Below are 26,883 nucleotides of genomic sequence, written 5' to 3'. Positions count from 1 at the left end.
TACAGGCACAAGCCACAGTGCCTGGCCCAGTTCTGTCCTTTGAGTTGACCTGGTCATCCAGGAGGATGTTCTGAGGAAGTGTGAAATGATAATATTATTCTAGCCCACGCTGGATACAGTGGCAGTCTGGAAGGTGAAAGAGGTTGGGTTTGAAATAGATTTATTGGCCAAGTGCAGTGGCTCACACCTGTAATCCCAGCACTTTGGGAGGCCGAGGCAGGAGAATTGCTTCAGCCTTTAAACATGGCGAAACCCTGTCCCTATTAAAAATAAAAAAGTTCGATGGGCGTGGTGGCATTCACCTGTAGTCCCAGCTACTCAGGAGGGTGAGGCAGGAGAATCACTTCAGCCCTATAGGTTGAGGCTGCTTTGTGCTGTGATCATGCCAATGCATGCTAGCCTGGGTGACACAGTGAGACCCTGTTTCAAAAACAAAAACAAAAACAGAATAGAGGCCTGGAGCTTGAGAGGGAACTCAGGATAGAAGATATAGATTTAAGAGTCGGCTGGATGCAGTGGCTCAAGGCTGTAATCCCAGCACTTTGGGAGGCTAGGGTGGGTGTATCACTTGAGGTCAGGAGTTCGAGACCAGCCTGAACAACATGGTGAAACCCCATCTCTACCAAAAATAACAAAAACTAGCTGGGTATCGTGGCATGCGCCTGTAATCCCAGCTACTTGGGAGGCTAAGGCAGGAGAATCACTTGAACCCGGGAGGTGGAGGTTGCAGTTAGCCGAGATTGTACCACTGGATTCCAGCCTGGGTGACAGAGTGAGACTCCCTCTCAAAAAATAAAAATAAAAATAAATAAATAAATAAATAGTGATACAGATAGATAGATACATAAATTATATCATTCACTGGGTAGATTGAGAAGAGAGCTGTAGAAAGAATCTGAGTGTAATAGTCAGGGCAGGCTAACTGCTGTAAGAAGCAGTGCCCCCACATCTCAGTGGTATAACTCAAAAGAAGTTTTTTCCTTCTTATGAAAGTCAATTCCTGACATTTGGAGCATGACCTTTCACAACGTTATTCCGGGACCCAGTCTCCTTCCATCTAGTGGCTCTGTCATCCTCCTAGGGCCTTGGAGTGGTCTGCTTTTGACCAGCTAATGGGAGAGGAGAGGCAGAATAGGATCCTGTGAAGACTTCTAGGGTCAGGTCTGGAAATATCTTTTGCTCACACTCCATTGGCCAGAACAAGACTGCCTCAGTGCAGAGGAAGCTGGGAAATGTAGTTTAGTAGGGTACCCAGAAGGAAAAGGGAAACAGTCTCTGCCACACTGAAGCAACACCAAAATCTGAGGGTTGGATGTAGGAAGAAGCACCTGCAAAAGATAGAAAAGAGCCTTTAAGAGGATCACCTGAAGCCAGGAGTTTGAGACCAGCCTGGGCAGCATAGCAAGATCCTATCTGTACAAAAAATAAAAACAAAAAATTAGCCTAGGGTGGAGGCATGCACATACAGTCCCAGCAACTCAGGAGGCTTGGGGCCAGGAGTTTGAGGCTGCAGTGAGCTATGATTGGGCCACTGCACTCCACTTAAGCCTGAGTGACAGAGCAAAACCCTGTATCCAAAAAAAAAAAATTAACCAGGAGAAAAATGACATTTGGAGATCCTGTCTCTAAAGAAAAAAAAAGCTCACTGCATAGCTCACTGCAGCCTCAGAAACAGGCCCAGGACTGAATCAAGGCCAGCAAGGTGCTGGGGTGATAAGCGAGCCCAACTCCAGCCTGGCCAACACGGTGAAACCCCGTCTCTACTAAAAATACACAAATTAGCTGGGCATGGTGGCAGACGCCTGTAGTTCCAGCTACTCAGGAGGCTGAGGTAGGAGGATCACTTGAGCCTGGGGCGTGGAGGTTGTAGTGGGCCAAGATTGTGCCACTGCACTCCAGCCTGGGTGACAGAGCAAGACCCTGTCTCAAAAAAAAAAAAAAAAAAGTGAGCTGGAGGGTGAGGCCTCCCTAAATTTTGTGCCTTGGGTGTCTCGATCCGTCACCCCAGCCCCAGTCCCAGCAGTCAGGTGCGGCAGAGAAAGCAAAGGGAGAAGGCTGGGAAGATGCAAGTGAATTCAGCGACTAGCAGTCCCTGTGAGCAACTGTAGCAAGAAGGGTTTCCACTGAAGAAAGGAAGGCCCTGGGCCGGGCGCGGTGGCTCATGCCTGTAATCCCAGCTCTTTGGGAGGCAGAGGCGGGTGGATCACCTGAGGTCGGGAGCTCAAGACTAGCCTGACCAACATGGAGAAACCCCGTCTCTACTGAAAAAAAATACAAAATTAGCCAGGTGTGGTGGCGCATGCCTGTAATCCCAGCTATTCGGGAGGCTGAGGCAGGAGAATCGCTTGACCCCGGGAAGCGGAGGTTGCAGTGAGTCGAGATCACGCCATTGCGCTCCAGCCTCGGCAACAAGAGCGAAACTCCATCAAAAAAAAAAAAAAGGAAGAAAGAAAGGCCCTGGCAGTTCTTGGACAGGAACTTGCCTGAAGTCCCAGTCCCAGTGACTGGTGGTTTCCCCACTTTCTGGTTCAGAACCTGGGCTCTAAGCTGTCTGTGCCCTTAAAGTTCCTTGGAAAGAGGGAAGGGAAGGGAAGTGGATATTAGGTGAGTTCCTACTCTGTTTCATTTGCAGAGTTTTCTCATTGATTCTCAGTTGGACCCATGAGGTAGATGTTACGCCATTACATTTTTTTTTTTCTTTAGAGACAGGGTCTCTCTCTGTCACTCAGGCTGGACTGCAGTGGCACGATCACGGCTCACTGCAGCTTTGAACTCCTGGGCTCAAGTGATCCTCCCATCTCAGCCTACAGGTGTGCACCACTGTACTTAGCTAATTTCTTTTTCTTTTTTCTTTTTTTGGGAGAGATGGGATCTCTGTATGTCTCTATGATGCCCACACTGGTCTCAAACTCCTGGCCTCAAGCGATTCTCCTGCCTTGGCCTCCCAAAGCACAGGGATTACAGGCATGAGTCGCTGTGCCCAGCCTGTTATGCCGGGTTTTTTTGTTTTGTTTTGTTTTTTGAGACAGAGTCTCGCTCTGTCGCCCAGGAGTACAGTGGCATGATCTTGGCTCACTGCAAGCTCCACCTCCCGGGTTCACGCCATTCTCCTGCCTCAGCCTCCCGAGTAGCTGGGACTACAGGCGCCCACCACCACACCCGGCTAATTTTTTGTTTTTTTAGTAGAGACGGGGTTTCACCATGTTAGCCGGGATGGTCTCGATCTCCTGACCTCGTGATCTGCCTGCCTCAGCCTCCCAAAGTGCTGGGATTACAGTCGTGAACCACTGCATCCGGCCTGTTATGCCGTTTTTTAAATTAATTAATAAATTTATTTATTTATCTTAAGACAGAGTCTCACTCTGTCACCCAGGCTGGAGTGCAGTGGCATGATCTCGACTCACTGAAACCTCCACCTCCGGGGTTCAAGTGAGTCTCATGCCTCAGCCTCCTGAGCAGCTGGGATTACAGGCGGCCGCCACCATGCCCGGCTAATTTTTGTATTTTTAGTAGAGATGGGGTTTCGCCATGTTGGCCAGGCTGGTCTCAAACTCCTGACCTCAGGTGATCAACCCGCCTCTGCCTCCCAAAGTGCTGGGATTACAGGCGTGAGCTCCTGTGCCCGGCCCTGTTATGCCATTTTAAAGCTAAGGAAACTGAGGCACAGAAAAAGGTAAAAAGGTACTTGAGATCAAAAAGGATGGAGTTAGGATTTGAACCCAGGTCCAGGGCCCATGATTTTCCCAGCACACCATCCAAAATGCCTGCCTGCCCTCACCAGGGAGCACATGCTTACATTCACAGCCTTGGACCCTGGGTTAGGGCCAGGAGGGCTGGGTGTTGGGTGAGAACAGGGCCTCGGGCTCCTTCACTGGCTGGGGCAGGGCTTCTGAGTTCCCCATCAGAGCCCCTCCTCTGACTTTCAGGGCCTGCTGAGGAATCTGCAGGCCTGGCAGAGGACAGGAGGGAGGCTTGGGGAGCCTGGGAAGGGCTGGCTGACAGCTTGATGGGCCCTCCCTCCCTCCACAGTCCCACCCCCAGCCTGGGGCCTCTGGGAGCCTTGGTCCTGAGCAGCCAACACACCAGCCCAGACAGCTGCAAGTCACCATGGACGCTGAAGGTAAAGGGACACTCTCTCTGCCATGTCCCTGCACCCATCCCCCCACTGCCTACCCCTGCCCCCACCCTGGCTTGTCTCAGCCCCTTGTTGCCTCCTCTGGAGTCATCTCTCCTCTGGTCCCGCCATCGACTCCCTTACCTACCCCATGTCCCTGCAGCCTTGCTCAACCCCCAGAGGCCCCTTCTCACTCTTCTTTCTCCTGTGTTGAATCCCCAAGGAGCTCTGGGGAAGGAAGGGGCTTAAGCCCTAGAAAAGGGCAGGGTGGCCTGGAGGAGGTGGCGTCTCCTGGGGGCAGTGGGGGCCGGAAGTGGGAGGCTGGTTGGGGGAGCAGCATGGACTTCTGCTCTCGCTGGTAGCTCGGGAGAAGCAGAGACAAAGTCCTGTCCCTTCTGCAGCTGGGTGGGGGAGGGGGCTTGAGTCCCGTGATTCCCTGCCTGGAGGGAGCTGTATGCAAACTGTTGGGGTGATCAGTCCCAACCCCCAACCATGAAGTCCGGTGGCAACAAAGGAATGAGAAAAGACAAGTTAAGATTTAAAGCAGGCCCAGGGGGCCAGTTGCTAAAGTGAAGGCTGCAGAGCCCTGGTTGCCTGATAATTTATTGAGTACAATCTTTTGATCTAAGAAGCAGATGGTACGGGGTGAAACGGTGAAGGTGGGGGTGTGTGCGTCATTTGAAAGATGTATAGCCGTGGTGGTTTATGTGAATTTCCTTTAAGCTCAAAGCATATGTCTAACTACTAAGATAATCTTTTTTTTTTTTTTTTTGAGACGGAGTCTCGCTTTCTCCCAGGCTGGAGTGCAGTGGCGTGATCTCAGCTCACTGCAAGCTCCGCCTCCCGGGTTCATGCCATTCTCCTGCCTCAGCCTCCCGAGTAGCTGGGACTACAGGCGCCCGCCGCCACGCCTGGCTAATTTTTTGTATTTTTAGTAGAGACGGGGTTTCACCATGTTAGCCAGGATGGTCTCATTTCCCAACCTCGTGATCCGCCCGTCTCTGCCTCCCAAAGTGCTGGGATTACAGGTGTTAGCCACCGTGCCCGGCCAACTAAGATAATCTTTAACTTATTGGGCTGCAGCTGGTGGGAGTGGGTTTTACAAGGAGCCAGGATGTCTGGTCACATTCCAATGCTTCAAGGAAGTGTTTCAGCCCAGAGCATTCTGTGTAAAGCCGCAGAGCAGGTCATGTTCACTGGCCTGGGGACACAATGGCAATAAGGAGGTGATTCTCCTCAAAGGCCCCCTATGGTGTTCCATAGGTGTCCTACACAGGGGTGGCTGACTAAACTGGCGCTCCGTAAACCCTTCCACCAGCACAAACCCAGGGGTCCATGCTCTATGCTCAGAAGGCTCCACCAGGGATGGGGCTGTGTGACCATGGGTGGGTCCTGGCTTCTCAGAGTCCCGTTTTCTTCCATCTGTAAAATGACAATAATAGTTCCCTGCTCTGGCCCGCCACGGTGGCTCACGCCTGTAATCCCAGCACTTTGGGAGGCTGAGGTGGGTGGAGCACTTGAGGTCAGGTGTTTGAGACCAGCCTGGCCAACATGGTGAAACCCCGTCTCTACTAAAAGTACAAAGATTAGCCGAGTGTGGTGGTGCGCACCTGTAATCCCAGCTACATGGGAGGCTGAGGCAGAAGAATTGCTTGAACCCCAGTGGTGGAGGTTGCAGTGAGCTGAGACCAGGCCTCGGCACTCCAGCCTGGGCGACAGAGCGAGACTCCATCTCAAAAAAAAAGGAAAAAAAATAGTTCCCTGCTCAGAAGGTTGTGGGGAGGACAGAGGATGGGAGGCACAGGTGCTTAGACCCTCCTCCATGTTTGAGGTGCCTGCTGGCCCCATACACCCGGTCCCTCTGGCTCCACTGTGGAACCAGCTCTCGGGGGTCCCATGCAGGATGCCACGCCAAACACCTTTCAATCTCCATTGTGTCTTTCTCTTTTGAAACAACGCCGACCTGGATGTGAATCCTGACTGCCACTCAGCAGCAGTGGAAACCCTGGCAAGTTTTGTAACCTGTAGAAGCCCGCTTCCACATCTGGACAATGGAGTTGGTGGCACTGGTCTCATGGGGTTGTAATGAGGATTAAATACCTTAGCAGATGTCAAGGGGTCTCGACCTGATTCCTTCAGAGCCAGAATTCTTTACTGAGGGATCATGGATGGGCTCTGGGGGAGTTCATGAACCCCAGAATTTGCAGGTGAAATTGTGTGTCTTTGTGAGAACACGGTTACGCATTTTTCTGGGAAGGAGATCCATAATTTTCATCAGATCCAGATTCTTTTTTTTTTTTTTTTTTTTTTTTGAGACAGAGTCTCGCCCTGTTGTCCAGGCTGGAGTGCAGTGGCATGATCTTGGCTCGCTGCAACCTCCGCCTCCCGGGTTCAAGCGATTCTCCTGCCTCAGCCTCACGAGTAGCTGGGACTACAGGCATAAACCACCATGCCCGGCTAATTTTTGTATTTTTAGTAGAGATGGGGTGTCACCATGTTGGCCAGGCTAGCAGATCCAGATTCTTTTTTTTTTTTTTTTCGAGATGGAGTCTGACTCTGTCACCAGGCTGGAGTGCAGTAGCAGGATCTCGGCTCACTGCAACCTTCACCTCCCAGGTTCAAGTGATTATCTTGCCTCAGCCTCATGAGTAGCTGGGACTACACGTGCTTCAGGCACTTGCTGCCATGTCCAGCTAATTTTGTAGTTTTAGTAGAGACAGGGTTTCACCATGTTGGCCAGGATGGTCTCGATCTCTTGACCTTGTGATCTGCCTCCTCGGCCTCCCAAAGTGCTGGGATTACAGGTGTGAGCCACCGCACCCGGCCTCTTTTGTTTTTTAGACGGGGTCTTGTTCTGTCACCCAGGCTGGTTGGTGTGCAGTAACATAATCATAGCTCACTGTTTGTAGCCTCCAACTTCTGGGCTCAAGTGGTCCTCCTGCCTCAGCCTGTGGAGTAGCTGGGACTGCAGGCGTGTGCCACCACACCTGGCTAATTAAAATAAAAATTTTTTTTTTTAGAGATGGGGTCTTGCTGTGTTGCCCAGGCTGGTCTCAAACTCCCAGCCTCAAGTGATCCTCCAACCTCAGCCTCCCAAAGTGTTGGGATTACAGGCATGAGCCACCGTGCCTGGCTCAAATCTTTTCATATGTGAACATCTCAGCATGTTTTCTTTCTTTCTTTTTTGAGATGGAGTTTCGCTCTTGTTGCCCAAACTGGAGTATAATGGTGTGATCTTGGCTCACTGCAACCTCTGCCTCCCAGGTTCAAGTGATTCTCCTGCCTCACTCTCCCAAGTAGCTGGGGATACAGGTGCCCACCACCATGCCCAGCTAATTTTTTTGCATTTTTTTTTTTAGTAGAGATGGGTTTTGCCGTGCTGGCCAGGCTGGTCTTGAACTCCTCACCTCAGGTGATCCACCCACCTTGGCCTCCCAAAGTGCTGGGATTACAGGCGCAAGTCACTGCGCCCAGCCTCATCATGTTTTTTTCTTAAAAGATAAAGACTTTTCTTTTCACTACAATCACAATACTATTGTCAAAACTAAACTTTAAAAATTTCCTTGGTGTTATCAAACATTCAATGTCCAGATTCCAGTGGTTTCATAAATAGCCTAATTTGCTTTTGGTTTGTTTGAATTAGGATCTAAGTAAAATCTACACTTTGTGATTGGTTAGTATGTTTTAAGAGTCTTTGAAACTTTATTTTTTCGATTAAAAAATGTTTAATTTAGAGATAGGGGTCTCACTATATTGCGCAGGCTGGTCTCAAATGCCCCAAAGTGCTGGGATTACAGGTATGAGCCACCACACCTGACTGATTCTTTTTTTTTTTTTTTTGAGATGGAATCTCACTCTGTTGCCCAGGCTGGAGTGCAGTGGCGCAACCTCGGCTCACTGCAACCTCCGCCTCCCAGATTCAAGCGATTCTCTCACCCCAGTCTCCCGAGTAGCTGGGATTACAGGCGTGCACCACCACACATGGATAAATTTTGTATTTTTTTAGTAGAGACAGAGCTTCACCATGTTGTCCAGGCTGGTCTCGAACTCCTGACCTAAGGTGATCTTAGGCCCACCTTGGCCTCCCAAAGTGCTGGGATTACAGGTGTGACCACCACGCCCGGCCAATATGTGGTCTTATGAGAGCATTGGTTCTTTTTTTTTTTTTCCCTGAGGCAGGGTCTCACCCTGTTGCCTAGGCCAGAGTGCAGTAGCTCCATCAGAGCTCACTGCAGCCTCCAACTCCTGGACTCAAGGGATCCTCCCACTTCAGCCTTCTGAATAGCTAGGACTACAGGCATGTGTCACCATGCCCAGCTAATTTTTAAAATTGTTTTTGTAGAGATGGGTTCTCACTATGCTGCCCAGGCTGGTCTCAAACTCCTGGCCTCAAGCGATCCTTCTGCCTCGGCCTCCCAAAGTGTTGGGATTACAGGCATGAGCCACCGCCCCTGGCCGAGCATTGATTCTTGATCCTCATGTGCATCTGAGTCACAGAGCAGGGTGGGGGCTGGCTCTTCCCCAACCTGGATCCCTGGAAACTACCCCCAGAGATTCTGGTTCACTGGGTTGGAATGGGCCTGAGCATCTGAAAGTTTGAAAAGCTCCCTGTGATTCTGGTGTGCAGCCCAGGCAGAGGCCCCACTGTGTCCACTTCTCTTGAAAGGAGTGGTTCACACCAACACCCCCACTTCCCTGCCTCCCGTGCGCTCCTCGAGCATGACAATGTGGCTTCTGCCCCCGACACACAGCACAAAAACCGCTCTGGCACAGGCCTCACAGTTGCTAAGTGCAGAGCCCCATCCTCAGTCTTCCTTCTATTTACTTCTGCTCACCTCCCAAAACCCTCTTCTCCTTCCCAGGTACCCACTCCTGATGATGCTTCTCTTTTTGTTGGACATGCCCTGTGGGTTCTTTATCTTATTATTTTATTTTAGAGACCGTGGCTTGCTCTGTCACCCAGGCTGGAGTGCAGTGGTGCAATCACAGGTCACTGCAGCCTCCAACTCCTGGACTCAAGCCGCAGCCTCCCGAGTAGCTGGCGAGTAGCTGGGACTACAGGCATGCACCCCCATGCCCAGCTAACTTTTTCTTTTTTTCTTTTGTTTTTTGAGACGGAGTTTTGCTCTTGTTGCCCAGGCTGGAGAGCAATGGCACTATCTCGGCTCACTGCAACCTCTGCCTCCCAGGTTCAAGCGATTCTCCTGCCTCAGCCTCCTGAGTAGCTGGGATCACAGGCGCCCAGCACCACGCCTGGCTAATTTTTGTATTTTTAGTAGAGACGGGGTTTTGCTATGTTGGCCCCGGAGTTCAATTTTTGTATTTTTAGTAGAGACGGGGTTTCACCGTTTTCACCAGGATGGTCTTGATCTCCTGACCTCGTGATCCTCCCGCCTCGGCCTCCCAAAGCGCTGGGATTACAGGCGTGAGCCACCGCGCCTGGCCACGGCAGCATCTCTTCTGAACTCCAGAGCCATTCCCTACCACCCTCTGGGCACCGCCATCCACATCTCCTGCTGCCGCCTCAGCCTTAACCTTTGCAAAACCAAATCCGTTCTTTCTCTCGAGCTCTGCAGAAGCTAAGCTGTTTCACCAAGCCACGATTCAGGAAACACTTTGGGATTCAGCTTCTGTTCTTGTGAAATGGGAAGAATCCCTGTGGTGAGCTCCAGATGAGAGCACAAAGGGGAACAGGGGTGCCCGCGGCTGGCACGCCATGGCTGGCACGCCATGGCACTCAGTGGGGTCACCGCCCCCTCCTGCTGTCCCACCTCCACCCTGCCTGCTCTTCTCCTGGAATGACTCCTTCTGCCAGCTCTCAGCTACCCAGGCCGGAGGCCCAAGGCTCCCACATCTCTTTAGCTGCTAATTCTGGTAGATCCCCTTTTGGAAATAGCCCTCAAATCTACCCCAGAGCTACTGTCAAAGTTCAGGGCTCCATCTCTTTTGGTTTTTTTGAAAATATTTTTTCAAATTAATTATTTGTTGGCCGGGCGCAGTGGCTCACACCTGTAATCCCAGCACTTTGGAAGGCCGAGGCAGGTGGATCACCTGAGGTCAAGAGTTCAAGAACCAGCCTGACCAACATGGTGAAACCCCATCTCTACAAAAATACAAAAATTAGCCAGGGATGATGGTGCATGCCTGTAATCCCAGCTACTCGGGAGGCTGAGGCGGGAGAATCACTTGAACCCGGGAGGCAGAGGTTGCAGTGAGTTGAGATCACACCATTGCACTCCAGCCCAGGCGAGAGTGAGACTCCGTCTCAAACAAAAAAAAATTATTTGTGGAGGCAGGGTCCCACTATGTTGCCCAGGCCTCAAGTGGCCCTCCTGCCTTGGCCTCCCATAGCACTGGGATTACAGGTGACAGCCACCGCGCCCAGCCTACTTTTTGTCTGGCCAAGACTACCTCAGCCTTCTTTTGCCTCCCAATCTGTCTCCAGTTGGTGGCTGAAGTGACCCTTCTGGAGCAAAACCATAATCATATCACTCCCTCTTTTAAAATTCTGTGATGGGTCAGGCATGGTGGATCACACTTGTAATCCCAGCACTTTGGGAGGCCGAGGTGGGAGGACTGCTTGAGCCCAGGAGTTCAAGACCAGCCTGGGCAACATAGCGAGACCCCCCATCTCTACTTAAAAATAATGAAATAAAATGAAAAGAAAATTTTTTTTGAGACGGAGTTTCGCTCTTGTTGCCTAGGCTGGAATACAATGGTGGGATCTCAGCTCACGGCAACCTCCACCTCCCAGGTTCAACCAATTCTCCTGCCTCAGCCTCCTGAGTAGTTGGGATTACAGGCATGTGCCACCATGCCCGGCTAATTTTGTATTTTTAGTAGAGACGGGGTTTCACCATGTTGGTCAGGCTGGACTCGAACTCCTGACCTCAGGTGATTGGCCCACCTCGGCCTCCCAAAGTGCTGGAATTACAGGTGTGAGCCACTGTGTCCGGCCAATAAAATGAAATTTTTTGATGGCTTCTGCGATCTGGCCAAATTCCTCAGCTAAATAGTTTAGTTCTTTCTCCCTGTGGCCTCCCCTCCCACCATGTCACCTGTGAATCCCACACTGCCCCCACCCCGACACTGTCTGCAGGTGAACAGATCAGTTTTCTCAGCCCCAAATGTCAGCCCCACCCCACACCTCTGCCTGGCAAACATCACTCACCGGTCCTCAGAGACACCTAGTCATTTATTCCATGAGTCCACCACACTTGAGAAACGCTTCTTTTCTTCGCGAGCACGCCTACCCTGTGCTAGACAGTGTTCCTAAGGGCTTTCAAACATAAAGTCTTTTGTTTTTTGTTTTTGAGACGCAGTCTTGCTCTGTCGCCCAGGCTGGAGTGCGGTGGCACAATCTTGGCTCACTGCAACCTCCGCCTCCCAAGTTCAAGCAATTCTCTGCCTCAGCCTCCCGAGTAGCTGGGATTACAGGCGCTCGGCTTTTTATTTTTTTAATTTTTTTAATTTCTTTTATTTTTAGTAGAGACGGGGTTTCACCATCTTGGCCAGGCTAGTCTTGAACTCCTGACTTCAAGTGGTCCACTTGCCTCGGCCTCCCAAAGTTCTGGGATTATAGGCTTGAGCCACCGTGCCCAGCCTCCAACTCCTGGCCTTGTCTTCCTCCCACCCTGGCTTCCCAGAGTGCTGGGATTAATAGACATGAGCCGCCACACCTGGCAACTTCTTTCCATTTTTCACTGATTCTCTGACACATCCTCATTGAGCACCTGCACTGTGTGGGGTGTTAATAATTGCTAGGCATGGAGGCAACAGCGTGGGCAGCTCTTTCTCTTACTTGTCAGGCTTTAGCCTATGCTGTTGCAGGACTGTGCCTTGGCCTGGAAGCCCCTTCCCTTATCCTCATCCCCAATCTCCCCCTTCAGCTCTTGTTCCTCTTGCAGGTCTTCCCTTAAACATCACTTCCTCAGCAGGGGCCTCACAGACACGCCCGGAGGTTAGATCCTGGTCCCTCTGTGCTTCCCGTTCTTCCCCCATCATCACAGTCTACGGCTGTTTCCTCTCGATGGGCAAAGACTGTGTCTGGCCATTGAGTTTTCTGCTATATCCAAGTGCTTCGCATACTGAACCATATAAATTTGCTGCTTTTATTGGTCAAAACGGCCAAATATTGGCAATTTTATATTGGTTAGCTTCATAGTATGTGAGCTAGGATACTTATCCCATCAGAGAGGTTGTGTAGCACAGTGAATCAGAGCCCAGGCTCTGGGGCCGCACACCTGAGGTCCAGCCCTGGCTCTGCCACTTGTCACTAAGTGATTGTGGACCGGAGACAACCCTCAGGGGCCTTAGGTTCCTAATCTGTGACAGGGATGACAATAATGACCTCCTCGTGCTGTTATAAAATACAGAAATGTACTAAAATACAAAAATTGGCCAGGCATGGTGGCACATGCCTGTAATCCCAGCTACTCAGGAGGCTGAGGCAGGAGAACTCAGGAGGCGGAGGCTGCAGTGAGTCTACTTTTATTGCCAAAGCTCGGGGCTCCATCCCTTTTCCATTGCATGCCACTGCACTCCAGCCTGGGCAACAAAGTGAGACTCTGTCTCAAAAAAAAGAAAAAGAAAAAAATGTTTAAAAGGCCAGGAGTTTGAGACCCTGTCTCTATTAAAAAAAAAAAAAAATTACCTTGGCATGGTGGAGCAGCTACTCAGGAGGCTGAGGTGAGAGGACCACATGAGCCCGGGAGTTCAAGGCTGCAGTGAGCCATGATTGCACCACTGCATTCCACTCTGTCTCAAAAAGAAAGAAAGAAAAAAGTCAAGAGAACTGGAGCTGAAACCATGAAAGGTCAGTTTTCAGCAGGAGAGTGATCAAAGAAAACCAGAACTAGACAGTCGTTAAAATAGCAAAAACATATTGCATTCCAGACTATTGCTGTATGGGAAGAGTGACCTTAGATCAGAACTGGGCTGAACTCTACACCATGGGGGTTATAGCCAATGAGCAGAGTTGGGGGCAGTGGATGGGACATTACCATGAGAAAGCACTGGGGGTTGGGGGTATTCTGACAAGACCAACCTAAAGGGATTCTTGCTGAGGGCAGGCCAAGGTGGTCAGACAGCGCCTGGGGGAGAGTGGAGGATGAGGACCCCCACCAGGGATCGGGGGCAATCAGATGTGGAGGATGAGGGACTGGCTAAGCTGACTTAGCAGGATTCTTGCTAAAATTGGACGATGCAGAGGTGAACACGGAAGTCCAAGGCCTAACTGGAAAAGAGCTGAGGGAACCTGAGTGAGGTTTGGCTATAGACAGAACCTCTGAGTGAGCCCATCAAAGTTACTTTATTTATTTGTTTGTTTATTAATTTATTTAAGACAGAGTCTCACTCTGTCGCCCAGGCTGGAGTACAGTGGTGCTATCTCGGCTCACTGCAAACTCTGCCTCCTAGGTTCAAGCAATTCTCGTGCCTCAGCCTCCCAAGAAGCTGGGATTACAGGCGCATGCCACCACACCCAGCTAAGTTTTGTGTTTTTAGTAGGGACAGGGTTTTGCCATGTTGGACAGGCTGGTCTTGAACTCCTGACCTCAGGCTAATTTTTTGTTTGTTTTTATTCTTTTTTTTTTTTTTTTTTTGAGACTGAGTTTCGCTCTTGTTGCCCAGGCTGGAGTGCAATGGCGCGATATTGACTCACTGCAACCTCTGCCTCCTGGGTTCAAGCGATTCTCCTGCCTCAGCCTCCCGAGTAGCTGGGACTACAGGCACACACCACCATGCCCGGCTAATTTTTGTATTTTTAGGAGAGACAGGGTTTCATAATATTGGTCAGGCTGGTCTCAAACTCCTGATCTCAGGTGATTCGCCTGCCTCAGCCTCCCAAAGTGCTGGGATTACAGGCGTGAGCCACCGCGCCCAGCCTTTTGTTTGTTGTTAAATTTAACTTTTTTTTTGAGACCGAATTGCGCTCTGTCACCCAGGATGGATTGCAATGGCGCAATCTCAGCTCACTGCAACCTCTGCCTCCTGGGTTCAAGAGATTCTCCTGCCTCAGCCTCCCAAGTAGCTGGGATTACAGGCGCCTGCCACCACAGCTGGTTAATTTTTGTGTTTTTAGTAGAGATGAGGTTTTGCCATGTTGGACAGGCTGGTCTTGAACTCCTGACCTCAGGTGATCAACCCACCTTGGCCTCCCAAAGTGCTGGGATTACGGGCATGAGCCACCATGCCCGGCCTTAACTTTTATCTTAAGTTCAGGGGTACATGTGCAGGTTTATTATATAGGTAAACTTGTGTCATGGGGGTTGTACACATTATTTAGTCACCCAGGTATTAAGTTTAGTACCCATTAGTTATTTTTCCTGATCCTCTTGAGGGAAGAGAGAGACCCTCTCATATTGTTTCATACTCAGAAAAGGAAAGAGAAGCGAAACTAAAGGCAGGTAGCCTGGTGCCTAGGAACCAGACTGGAAACCAAGGAACCAGACCCGAAATCAGGCCTGGGCGTGCCTGACCTAAGCCTGGTAGTTAAAATTCGACCCCTGACCTAGCAACTGTTGTTATCTATAGATTCCAGACATTGTATGGAAGGACATTGTGAAACCTCCCGTTAGGTTCTGTTTCACTCTGACCACCGGTGCTCGCAGCCCCTGTCACGTACCCCCTGGCTTGCTCAATCAATCACGACCCTCTCACGCGGACCCCCTTAGAGTTGTGAGCCCTTAAAAAGGACAGAAGTTGAGCACCTGAAGAGCTCGGATTTTAAGACGCTAGCCTGCCAATGCTCCCAGCTGATTAAAGCCACTCCCTTCACTATCTCGGTGTCTGAGAGGTTTTGTCCGCAGCTCGTCTTGCTACACTTGCCCTCCTCCAAACTTCTGCCCTCCAATAGGCTCCAGTATGTGTTATTCCCCTCTATGTGTCCATGTGTTCTCATCATTTAGCTCCCACTTATAAGTGAGAACATGCGGTATTTGGTTTTCTGTTCCTGCGTTTGTTTGCTAAGGATAGTGGCCTCCAGCTCCATCCATGTCCCTGCAAAGAACGTAATCTCATTCTTTTTTATGGCTGCATAGTATTCCACGGTGTATGTGTACCACACTTTCTTTGTCCAGTCTAGCATTGATGGGCATTTAGGTTGAATCATGTCTTTCCTATGGTGAATAGTGCTGTGATGTGTCTTTATAACAGAATGGTTTACATTCCTTTGGGTATATACCCAGTAATGGGATTGCTGGGTGGAATGGTATTTCTGGTTTTTGGTCTTTGAGAAATTGCTGCACTGTCCTCCACGATGGTTTAACTAATTTACACTCCCTCCAACAGTGTATAAGTGTTCCTTTTTCTTTGCAACCTCGCCAGATCTCGGTGGTCAACTCCTCCCACTCCCCAGGCAATGCTGATTTGCTCTGTGCCTATAGTTTTGCCTTTCCCAGGATGCTGCGGGAATGGGATCATATGGCCTTTTGGATCTGGCTCCTTTTAGTTAGACTGATACATTTGAGACAGGTCCCTATTGTGTGTATCAGTAGTTGGTTTCTTCTTTTTTTGAGATGGATTCTCAGTCTGTGGTCCAGGCTGGAGTGCAGTGGCATGACCTCAGCTCACTGCAAACTCCGCCTCCCTGGTTCAAGTGATTATCCTGCCTCAGCCTCCCAAGTAGCTGGGATTACAGGCACATGCCACTACGCCCGGCTAGTTTTTGTATTTTTTCGTAGAGATGGGATTTCACCATGTTGGCCAGGCTGGTCTTGAACTCCTGACCTCGTGATCTGCCCACCTTGGCCTCCCAAAGTGCTGGAATTACGGCGTGAGCCATGGTGCCCAGCCTGCATCACAGGTTGTTTACCCAATACTCACCAGTTGCAGAATTCAAATCCATTTTTTAAAAACTCAGCCTGAAAAAAAAAGAAAAACATCAGGCTGACCAGGCGCAGTGGCTCACGCCTGTAATCCCAGCACTTTGGGAGGCCCAGGCGGGCAGATCACCCAAGGTCAGGAGTTTGAGACCAGCCTGGCCAAAATGGCAAAACCCTGTCTCTACTAAAAATACAAAAATTAGCTGGGCGTGGTGGCGGGCGCCTGTAATCCCAGCTACTTGGGAGGCTGAGGCAGAAGAATCCCTGGAACCCGCGGGACGGAGGTTGCAGTGAGGCGACATCAGGCCACTTCACTCCAGCCTGGGCAAAAGAGTGAAGCTCTGTATCAAAAAAAAAAAAAAAAAAATCAGGGTGGGCACAGTGGCTCACTCCTGTAATCCCAGGACTTTGAGAGGCTGAGGTGCGAGGATTGCTTAAGCCTGGGAGTTCAAGACCAGGCTGGGGAATATAGTGAGACCCCCATCTCTACAACAAAAAATATACAAAAATTAGCCGGGCATGGTTGGTGTGCGCCTGTAGTCCCAGTTCCTTGGGAAGCTAAGGCGAGAGGATTGCTTAAGCCTGGGCAGTTGAGGCTGCAGTGAGCCATGATCGCGCCACTGCACTGCACCTAGTTTGAATGGAGTGGGAGTGGGGGATTAGGCTCTCCTCCCTGCCGTTTGCTCCCAGGCCTTTTCCGTAGCTGGATGTGACCAACAGAGACAGTGCCCAGCCTCAGTATAGCTAGCTCTTAGTGGAGGAACAGGAGCCATCTGGGGCAGATGTGGGAGAGAATGTGGCAAAGGAGAGCCGGGTGCAGTCAAGGAGGCTTGTGGCTCGGAGGGGAGGTGGGGTGAGTGAGTGGAGACTCAGCAGCTTGGCTTTGGGGAAGTAGACAAGAGAGGGCCCTCTTTGGAGAGCGGAGCAAGCCAGGATGTCTGGCCTTCACTTCCACTTGGAACAGAAGTGTGCTGTGTGCGCGTGCCTGTGCGTGTGCGTGCACGTGTGTGCGCGCTAAATCAAACACCCTCGCTGGCTCTGTGTTCCCCTCAAGGGGAAGCCAACTCCAGGGATGGCGGGGGTCCATTAGGCTGCAGGTCTTCTACCTGCCGATAGATGGCGATGTTGCACCGCGCCTGGGTTTGCCTCTGCCCGCAGCCATGCAGGGCCCATCACGGGCTATGCCTACCGCGCGAGGGGCCTTCACCATGCCCACTATCCTTATTTATTTATTTATTTTTTAAGTGTGGGTACTGGCCGGGCGCGGTGGCTCACGCCTGTAATCCCAGCACTTTGGGAGGCCGAGGCGGGCGGATACGAAGTCAGGAGATCGAGACCATCCCGGCTAACACGGTGAAACCCCGTCTCTACTAAAAACACAAAAAAATTAGCCAGGCGTGGTGGTGGGCGCCTGTAGTCCCAGCTACTCGGGAGGCTGGGGCAGGAGAATGGCGTGAACCCGGGAGGCGGAGCTTGCCGTGAGCCGAGATCGCGCCACTGCAACAGAGCGAGACTGTCTCAAAAAAAATAAAAAAAAAATGTGTGGGTATATAGTAGGTGTATATATTTACGGGGTGCACATTGATAAAGGCATGCAATGCATAATAATCACATCATGGGCCAGGTGCGGTGGCTGAAGCCGAGATCGCGCCTCTGCAGTCGCCAGGCCACTGCAGGCTCCACAGTGGCGACAGAGCGAGACTCCGTCTCAAAAAAATAAATAAATAAATAAATCATGTTAGGCTGGGCGCAGTGGCTCACGCCTGTAATCCCAGCACTTTGGGAGGCGGAGGCGGGCGAATCACGAGGTCAGGAGTTCCAGACCAGCCTGGCCAACATGGTGAAACCCCGTCTATACTAAAAATACAAAATTTAGCCGGGTATGGTGGCAGGCGCCTGTAACCCCAGCCACTCGGGAGGCTGAGGCAGGCGAATCGCTTGAATCCGGAAGGCGGAGGTTGAAGCGAGCCGAGATCACTCCATTGCACTCCAGCCTGGGCAACAAGAGTGAGATTCTGTCTCAAAAAAAAAAAAAAAATTACATCATAGAGAATGGGGTGTCCATCCCCTCAAGCATTTATCCTGTTACAATCCAATTGCATTCTTTTAGTTATTTCGAAATGTACAGTTATTATTGACTGTAGTCACCCTGTTGTGCTAGCAAATAGTAGGTCTTATTCATTCTTTCTATTTTTTTTGTACCCATTAACCTTCCCCACCTCCCCATCATCCTTTTTTTTGTTTTGAGACGGAGTCTTGCTCTGTCACCCAGGCTGGAGTGCAGTGGCACGATCTCAGCTCACTTCAACCTCTGCCTCCTGGGTTCAAGCGATTCTCCTGCTTCAGCCTCCCGAGTGGCTAGGATTACAGGCCTGCGCCACTATACTTGGCTCATTTTTTGGGGGGTTTCGCCATGTTGGCCAGGCTGGTCTTGAACTCCTGACCTCAGGTGATCCACCTGCCTCAGCCTCCCAAAGTGCTGGGATTACAAGCATGAGCCACTGTACCCAGCCCCATCATCCTCATTTTATTTATTTTTTATTTTTATTACTATTTTTTTAGGTGGAGTCTTACTCTGTCACCCAGGCTGGAGTGCAGTGGCGTGACCTCGGCTCACTGCAACCTCTGCTTCCCAGGTTCAAGCAATTCTCTTGCCTCAGCCTCCCGAGTAGCTGGGATTGCAGGCGCCTGCCACCACGCCCGGCTAATTTTTGTATTTTTAGTAGAGACAGCAGGGTTTTACCATTTTGGCTAGGCTGGTCTCAAACTCCTGACCTCAGGTGATCCTCCCGCCTTGGCCTCCCAAAGTGCTGGGATTACAGGCGTGAGCCACTGCGCCTGGCCAGACTGATTTTTTTTTTTTAAGTGAATTTGAAAGCTGCAACTGGTGAGTATTGGATAAACAAACTGTGATGGGATTGCAGGTGTCCACCCCCAAGCCTGGCTAATTTTTGTATTTTTAGTAGAGACCATGTTGGCCAGGCTGGCCTCGAACTCCTGACCTCAAGTGATCTGCCTGCCCCAGCCTCCCAAAGTGTTTGGGATTACAGTCGTGAGCCACCGCACCCGGTCAGAAGTTTAATTTTTTTTTTTTGAGACGGAGTCTTACTCTGTCACCCCGGCTGGAGTGCAGTGGCCTGATCTCGGCTCACTGCAAGCTCCACCTCCCAGGTTCACGCCATTCTCCTGCCTCAGCCTCTGGAGTAGCTGGGACTACAGGCGCCCGCCACCAAGCCTGGCTAATTTTTTCGTATTTTTAGTAGAGACGGGGTTTCACTATATTAGCCAGAATGGTCTCGATCTCCTGACCTCGTGATCCGCCCACCTCGGCCTCCCAAAGTACTGGGATTACAGGCGTGAGCCACCGCGCCCGGCCCAGAAGTTTAAATTTAACTAGGTGCCCAGTGATCTCATCCAGCCCACAGCACTCCCCCACCCTCGCCCCCACAACCTCCCTTCCCCCCACGCCCCCCTTCCTCACCGCAGTCCCTCCCCTGGGACCCCTAGATCTTGAGGCTGATGGGCCAGTTCCCAGTTTCACTGGTTGTTAAATATTTTGACAGTGACCCCTGACAGCAGGAGAGGCAGCCAAACTCAACAGCTGTTCTCTCTTTCCCCCCAGGCCTGGCACTGCTGCTGCCGCCCGTCACCCTGGCAGCCCTGGTGGACAGCTGGCTCCGAGAGGACTGCCCAGGGCTCAACTACGCAGCCTTGGTCAGCGGGGCAGGCCCCTCGCAGGCGGCGCTGTGGGCCAAATCCCCTGGGGTACTGGCAGGGCAGCCTTTCTTCGATGCCATATTTACCCAACTCAACTGCCAAGTCTCCTGGTTCCTCCCCGAGGGATCGAAGCTGGTGCCGGTGGCCAGAGTGGCCGAGGTCCGGGGCCCTGCCCACCGCCTGCTGCTGGGGGAACGGGTGGCCCTCAACACGCTGGCTCGCTGCAGTGGCATTGCCAGTGCTGCCGCCGCTGCAGTGGAGGCCGCCAGGGGGGCCGGCTGGACTGGGCACGTGGCAGGCACGAGGAAGACCACGCCAGGCTTCCGGCTGGTGGAGAAGTATGGGCTCCTGGTGGGCGGGGCCGCCTCGCACCGCTACGACCTGGGAGGGCTGGTGATGGTGAAGGATAACCACGTGGTGGCCGCCGGTGGCGTGGAGAAGGTGCTGGTCCTTCCTGTCCCTGGTCCAACCCCACCCTCAGCACACCCCTCCCCTCCCCTCTCCAGAGCCTCCAGCCATGACCCGGTGAACAGCCATGGCCTGGAGTCAGCAACACAAGACTCTTCCCACCTCAGCTCCTCCATCTGAGCTGGGCTCAGTTGAGCTCATCCAGCTAAGCTAAAGGGGAGCTGGGCCTGCTTTTCTTTTTCTGGAGATGGGGCCTCAGTCTCTCCAGTAGCTAGATATACAGGCATGCTCCACCCCACTGGCTAATGTTTGCTTTTTTTTTTGAGATGGAGTCTCACTCTTTCACCCAGGCTGGAGTGAAGTGATGCAATCTCGGCTCACTGGAACCTCTGCCTCCTGGGTTCAAGCAATTCTCCTACCTCCGCCTCCCGAGTAGCTGGGATTACAGGCGCCAGCCACCATGCCAGGCTAATTTTTGTATTTTTTAGTAGAGACAGGGTTTCACCATGTTGGCCAGACTGGTCTCAAACTCCTGACCTCAGTTGATCCACCCACCTTGGCCTCCCAAAGTGCTGGGATTACAGGAGTGAGCCACTGCGCCCAGCTGCCTTTTTTTTTTTTTTTTGAGATGGGGTCTCACTATGTTGCCCAGGCTGGTTTCAAACTTCTGGACTCAAGTGATCCTCCCACCTTGGCCACCCAAAGTGCTGGGATTATAGGCATAAGCCAGCACGCCTGGTTTTGGAATTGGTTCTTTATCTTTGTTCTGCTGCTGCGTGGCGTGATGTTCAAGAGCAAAGGACAACACAGGGGAAGCCAGTGTCACTGGCACCACAGCCTTGAGCCCATCTCTCTAGTCCTCTGCACCTTATTTCCCATCTGTGAAATGTCCTTAAAGACCCCTTCTAATTTTAATATTCTGAGTCAAATTGAGCTCAGGTCCAAATGCCAAATATTGCTGATATTCATCTACTTTTTGACCCACAAAAGTGGTCATTTTAACCTACAATAAAACATCCTGGCTCAGTGGCTCATACCTGTAATCCCAGCACTTTGGGAGGCCCAGGTGGGGGGATTACTTAAGTCCAGGAGTTTGAGACCAGCCTGGGCCATATAGCAAGATTCTGTCTCTACAAAAAATTAAAAAATTAGCCATGCTTGTGGGCAAGCCCCTGTAATCCCAGCCACTTGGGAGGCTGAGGTGGGAGGATCACTTGATCCCAGGAGGTGGAGGCTGCAGTGAACTATGACTGCACTGAACTCCAGCCTGGGCGACAGAGCGAGACCCTGACTCAAAAACAAAACAGTAGCCAGGTGCGGTGGCTCACACCTGTAATCCCAGCACTTTGGGAGGCTGAGGTGGGCGGATCACGACGTCATGAGTTAGAGACCACCCTGGCCACCATGGTGAAACCTCGTCTCTACTAAAAATACAAAAATTAGCTGGGCGTGGTGGCACGCACCTGTAGTCCCAGCTACTCGGGAGACTGAGGTGGGAGAATCACTTGATCCCAGGAGGTAGAGGCTGCAGTGAGCTATCATTGCACCACTGCACTCCAGCCTGGGCAACAGGTTGAGACCCTGTCTCAAAAACAAAACAAAACAAAACAAAACAACCCCAATGTGTGGTTTCCTTATTAACCCCAAGCTCATGGTCCACCTGAAGCTTTTCAAATGTCAGTCCCGGCTCCCCGCGCCCCAGCTGCAGTGCTGGGCCCTATCGTCACCCTCGCCCTCCCGGCTCCCTGCGCCCCAGTGCCAAGTGCTGGGCCCAGTCCTCACCCTTGTCCTCCCGGCTGCCCGGCAGGCGGTGCGGGCGGCCCGACAGGCGGCTGACTTCGCTCTGAAGGTGGAAGTGGAATGCAGCAGCCTGCAGGAGGCCGTGCAGGCAGCTGAGGCGGGTGCCGACCTTGTCCTGCTGGACAACTTCAAGCCAGAGGTAAGGTGGGCTCTGCCTCTGGGGAGGGGTCTGTGGTGGGCTCTTACCTCCCCTTGGCTTGTGTCCCGCAGGAGCTGCACCCCACGGCCACCGTGCTGAAGGCCCAGTTCCCGAGTGTGGCTGTGGAAGCCAGTGGGGGCATCACCCTGGACAACCTCCCCCAGTTCTGCGGGCCGCACATAGACGTCATCTCCATGGGGATGCTGACCCAGGCGGCCCCAGCCCTTGATTTCTCCCTCAAGCTGTTTGCCAAAGAGGCAGCTCCAGTACCCAAAATCCACTGGTCCTAAACCGGAAGAGGATGACACCAGCCATGGGTTAACGTGGCTCCTCAGGACCCTCCAGGTCACACATCTTTAGGGTCAGTGGCCAATGGGGCACACTTGGCAGTAGCTTGAGCCCAACTCTGGCTCTGCCACCTGCTGCTCCTGTGACCTGTCAGGGCTGACTTCACCTCTGCTCATCTCAGTTTCCTAATCCGTAAAATGGGTCTAATAAAGGATCAACCACATGGGGTTCTGCGGTGATAATGAGCACATAGTGAGCGGTCAGCAAATGTCAGAAGTTACCTGGGACAGCTGGGCACGATGGCTCACGCCTATAATCCCAGCACTTTGGGAGGCTGAGGCGGAAAGATCACTTGAGGTCAGGAGTTCGAGACCAGCCTGGCCAACATGGTGAAACCCCATCTCTACCAAAAATAGAAGAATTAGCTGGGTGTGGTGGCACGCGCTTGTAATCCCAGCTACTTAGGAGGCTGAGACAGGAGAATCGCTTGAACCCAGGAAGTGGAGGTTGCAGTGAGCTGATGGTGCCACTGCACTCCAGCCTGGGTGATAGAGCGAGACTCTGTCTCCAAAGAAGAAACAAAGGAAAGAAAGAGAGAAAGAGGGAGGGAGGGAGGGAGGGAGGGAAAGGAAGGATGGAAAGAAAGGAAGAAAGGCAGGCAAAAGCCCCAGACAGGCCAAAACCTTCATCCTTCATGCACCCAACCTGTACCAAACACCAGCATGGCCTGGCTCGGAGTGCACAGCAGATGGAGGTTCGCTGGGCAGAGACACTGGGCTGGCCTGGACACTGCCTTTGGTGATACCCTAAACAAAAGGGGCCAGTCCCACAGTAAGAAGGAGACCACTACTACTCCTGCTGCCCTCCTCCCCCCACCTTGCCTAGTTTACAAGACAGGAGGAAAGAGAGAAAGCAAAAAGTTAGAAAACAAAACAGAAGTAAGATAAATAGCCAGAAGACCTTGGCGTCACCACCCGGCTCTGGTAGTTAAAAAAAAAGTAACAATAATAATAATATCAACCCCTGACCTAAACTACTTGTGTTATCTGTAAATTCCAGACATTGTATGAAAAAGCATTGCAAAACTTTCTGCTCTGTTAGCTGATGCATGTGGCCCCCAGTCACGTTCCCCATGCTTGCTTGAGATATCACGACCCTTTCACGTGGACCCCTTATAGTTGCAAGCCTTTAAAAAGGCCAAGAATTTCTTTTTCAGGGATCTCAGCTATTTTTTTTTTTTTTTTTTTTTTTTTTTTTGAGACGGAGTCTCGCTCTGTCGCCCAGGCTGGAGTGCAGTGGCGCGATCTTGGCTCACTGCAAGCTCCGCCTCCCGGGTTCACGCCATTCTCCTGCCTCAGCCTCCTGAGTAGCTGGGACTACAGGCGCCCGCTACCACGCCCGGCTAATTTTTTGTATTTTTAGTAGAGACGGGGTTTCACCGTGTTAGCCAGGATGGTCTCGATCTCCTGACCTCGTGATCCGCCCGCCTCGGCCTCCCAAAGTGCTGGGATTACAGGCGTGAGCCACCGCGCCCGGCCGATCTCAGCTATTAAGATGCAAATCTGCCGATGCTCCTGGCCGAATAAACCTCTTCCTTCTTTAATCCGGTGCCTGAGGAGTTTTGTCTGTGGCTCGTCCTGCTACAACAGGACACAGCCCAGAGGTGCCACCTGCAGCTGCCCTGTCCCCTCTAATCCCAGCTCCACCCTGCCTGCTCCCGTCCTTCCTCCAGGGGGAACATGGACATGCTCAGATGAACCCCAGCTTCTTATGCCTGAACTGGGGAAACTGAAGCCCCATGGGACCAGGGGTGCCACTGGGCATCAAGGGAGGAAAGTTGAGCCCCGGGGTGATCTGGGAACTGGAGGGAAAACACGTGGGATCTGGGCAGGCATTGGGGCCTGACAGAGCAGAAGTGAGGAGAGGGTACCAGGAGCTGCAAACTCGGTGCCTCCAGGACCTATTCGGATAAAATAAATGGGTGGAACTGGAATAAGACAAAGTGGGGGTGAGCTGTGGCCAACTGGAAAATGCTCGTTGCAGCCACAGCGTTCCATTAAAAAAGCAAAAGGAACCTGCCTGGCTGAGTCTTAAGCTCCCCCTAAACCCAGAAATGGGTTAGCCCTCCAGTATCCTCCAGCTCTGAGAGCTGGGGAGGGCACTCCATTACTGGGGGAACAGGAAATGGATCCTGGGCACTCTAGGGCAACACACGCCCTCCTTGCAGGGAAATGGATTTCCAGGCAGGGGAGATGCATGGGCAGAGGTGGCTCGGATTGTTTGCTGTAAGATTTGAAGCTGTGATCAGGAGGTGGCTAGGAGATGGGCTGGGTCCAGACCACAAAATGGTAGATCGGAGGATTTGGACTCTGTCCCATGAGTGAGCTGGAAATCAAGCTGGAAAATCAGATAAGCTTATTCGCAGCTTCAATCCAGTCCGTTGCAGAAGGATGCATTTGAGGGGGCTAGAGCAGCTGCAGGGAGGCCAGGAGGAGCTGTGGAAGAGGACTTGAGTGTGGGTCGTGGCCATGGGGTTTGGAGAGAAGTGATACAGTGTCTTCAGAGCTTCAGAAGGCAGAGGGAGTTCGATGGCTCAAGGCAGTTGGAAGAGTTGGGTGTGACTGAGGGGGTGGGGAAATGGGGCATGCGTGGCAGGCAAGGACTCTTATGCATCACCTCCCAGTCCCTTGTCCATCTGGCTACACTTCCTCTTTGCCTGGCCAGCCTAGGACCAAGCTGGGATCATTTCCCCAGGATGCCCCACAGACAATGGCAAATGTGCCCATCATAGCAGTTTGTTTAATGAAAATGATATGCTGTTGTGAGTACGGGATGTGCCAGCAATGCTGGCTACTGCATGAGACGGGAGCTAGCAGGGAGCACCTTCATCCAGGGTGTGCAGGTCCCCTTCCCTCAGTTAATGCTCGTGGGGGTGGGCGTTAGCCTCTCCACTTACCGAAGAGGAGACTGAGGCTTTATGAAGTTAAGAGAGCTGCCTAGGGTCACTCATCAATAAAGTGGTGGAGGCCAGTCATGGTGGCTCACACCTGTAATCTCAGCACTTTGGGAGGCTGAGGCAGGAGGATCACTTGAGCCCAGGAGTTCAAGACCAGCCTGGGCAACATAGTGAGATTCAATTTCTATTTTAAAAAAATTATCCAGCTGTGGTGGTGCACACCTGTAGTCCCAGCTACTCAGGAGACTGGGGTGAGAGGATCGCTTAAGCCTGGGCAGTTGAGGCTGCAGTGAGCTGTGACTGCACCACTGCACTCCAGCCTGGGTGACAGAGGCCCTGTCTCAAAAAACAAATAAATAAATAAATATATAAAGTGGTGGAGCAGTTTGAATTGTGTCATTCACTCATTCAATATTTAACTGAGCATCTACTATGTGCCAGGCACTATTCTAGACAGTGAACATACAATGAGTAAACAGATAAAAATCTCTGTCCTCAGGGAGTCTGTATGTTGGGGTTGGGGTGGGGGCAGGGAAGAATAGACAATGAAAAAATACTTAAGGAAAATAGGTAGACACCAATTGTCAACTCCCCTGATGGCCACCAGAGGGCACTGCAACCACGCGGCCCTCCGTTCGTCTCTAATTCCAGCTCCCTTTCCGGATTCCGAAGACAATAGCCAAGGAGGCTATCAATACGCAGCATAGCATCTGCTCAAGAATCAACGCGAGGAGGCATTGGCAGCAGTTTTTTCTCCACCCACTTTTCCAGCCTCATCCCCTCATCAGACCCCCATCCAACTGCCCAGGGTACCCCTGTGACTTTTCAAAGCCCCGTGTACTCCAGATTCACCAGCTACTCACATTCACTCCCAGCCACCCATCCCCTCCCAAATACTGTCTGGGTTACCCACCAACCCCATCCATCCGCTCACCTGATGCCTGTCCTCCTCCTCACCCACCCACCCGCGCCCCTCGCCCCTTCCACCTGCTGTCCTGCCCACCTGAAACTGGCCAAATTGTCCCATAGATTTTTTTTTTTTTTTTTTGGATAAACACAGAAATTGACATTCCTGGTCTTAAAGCTTGAAACTTAAATTTGCCTTATCTGAGTTCCTTCCCCAGGAAACTGACCCTCAGGCCTCCCAGATAGCATCAAGGAACTGAAACTCCTTTTCTTTACCCCCCTCTAATTCCTGTTTTCCCACCCACAGCTACATTTGCTCCCCACTATATAAACCCCCAATTGGAGTTTGTTGGAGAGATGGATTTGAGACTTATCTCCTGTCTCCTTGGCAGATGTCATCTGAATAAAGCCTTCTTTCCTGGCAATACTCATTGTCCCGGGATCCCAAATCAGCTTTCTGTGCAGTAAGCAATGGGACCTAGACTGAATCCCTGGCGTTTCGGTAATACACCCATCCATCCTGTCCACCCCCACCCATCCTGTCCACCCCCATCCATCCTGTCCACCCCCGACCCATCCTGTCCACCCCCTTGTGCTTCCATCCACTCATCACTCTTCCCACCCCTCCGCCCACCCACCATCCGATGCTACAGAAGCCCAGAACTGGGGCACTCAATCTAGAGGTCAAAGATGGCAAGAGGTCAAACCAGATTGACAGTGAGTCACCTCAGTG

General features: G+C 51.7%; 1 protein-coding gene across 3 annotated transcripts in view; it reads left to right on the top strand.

Moving 5' to 3' along the window:
• Positions 1 to 22,511, top strand: part of QPRT (quinolinate phosphoribosyltransferase) — a 34,404-nt gene extending 11,893 nt beyond the window's left edge. For 2 of the 3 annotated variants that reach the window (XM_063796968.1, XM_016928780.4), the window contains 4 exons: positions 4,030 to 4,120; positions 19,559 to 20,094; positions 21,869 to 22,000; positions 22,072 to 22,511. In XM_063796968.1, the coding sequence (XP_063653038.1) occupies positions 4,030 to 4,120; positions 19,559 to 20,094; positions 21,869 to 22,000; positions 22,072 to 22,290 (978 nt within the window). In that variant the 3' untranslated portion in view covers positions 22,291 to 22,511. Of the gene's footprint in view, positions 1 to 3,970; positions 4,121 to 19,558; positions 20,095 to 21,868; positions 22,001 to 22,071 lie in introns of those variants that run through there. The other variant, XM_016928782.4, reaches the window with a different exon arrangement.
• The last annotated feature ends 4,372 nt before the right edge of the window (positions 22,512 to 26,883 follow it).

Source organism: Pan troglodytes, chromosome 18 (assembly GCF_028858775.2).
Source record: "Pan troglodytes isolate AG18354 chromosome 18, NHGRI_mPanTro3-v2.0_pri, whole genome shotgun sequence".
Classification (NCBI taxonomy): domain Eukaryota; kingdom Metazoa; phylum Chordata; class Mammalia; order Primates; family Hominidae; genus Pan; species Pan troglodytes.
The sequence above is the reverse complement of the archived record's forward strand: the minus strand, read 5'-3'. Positions and strand labels throughout refer to the sequence as shown.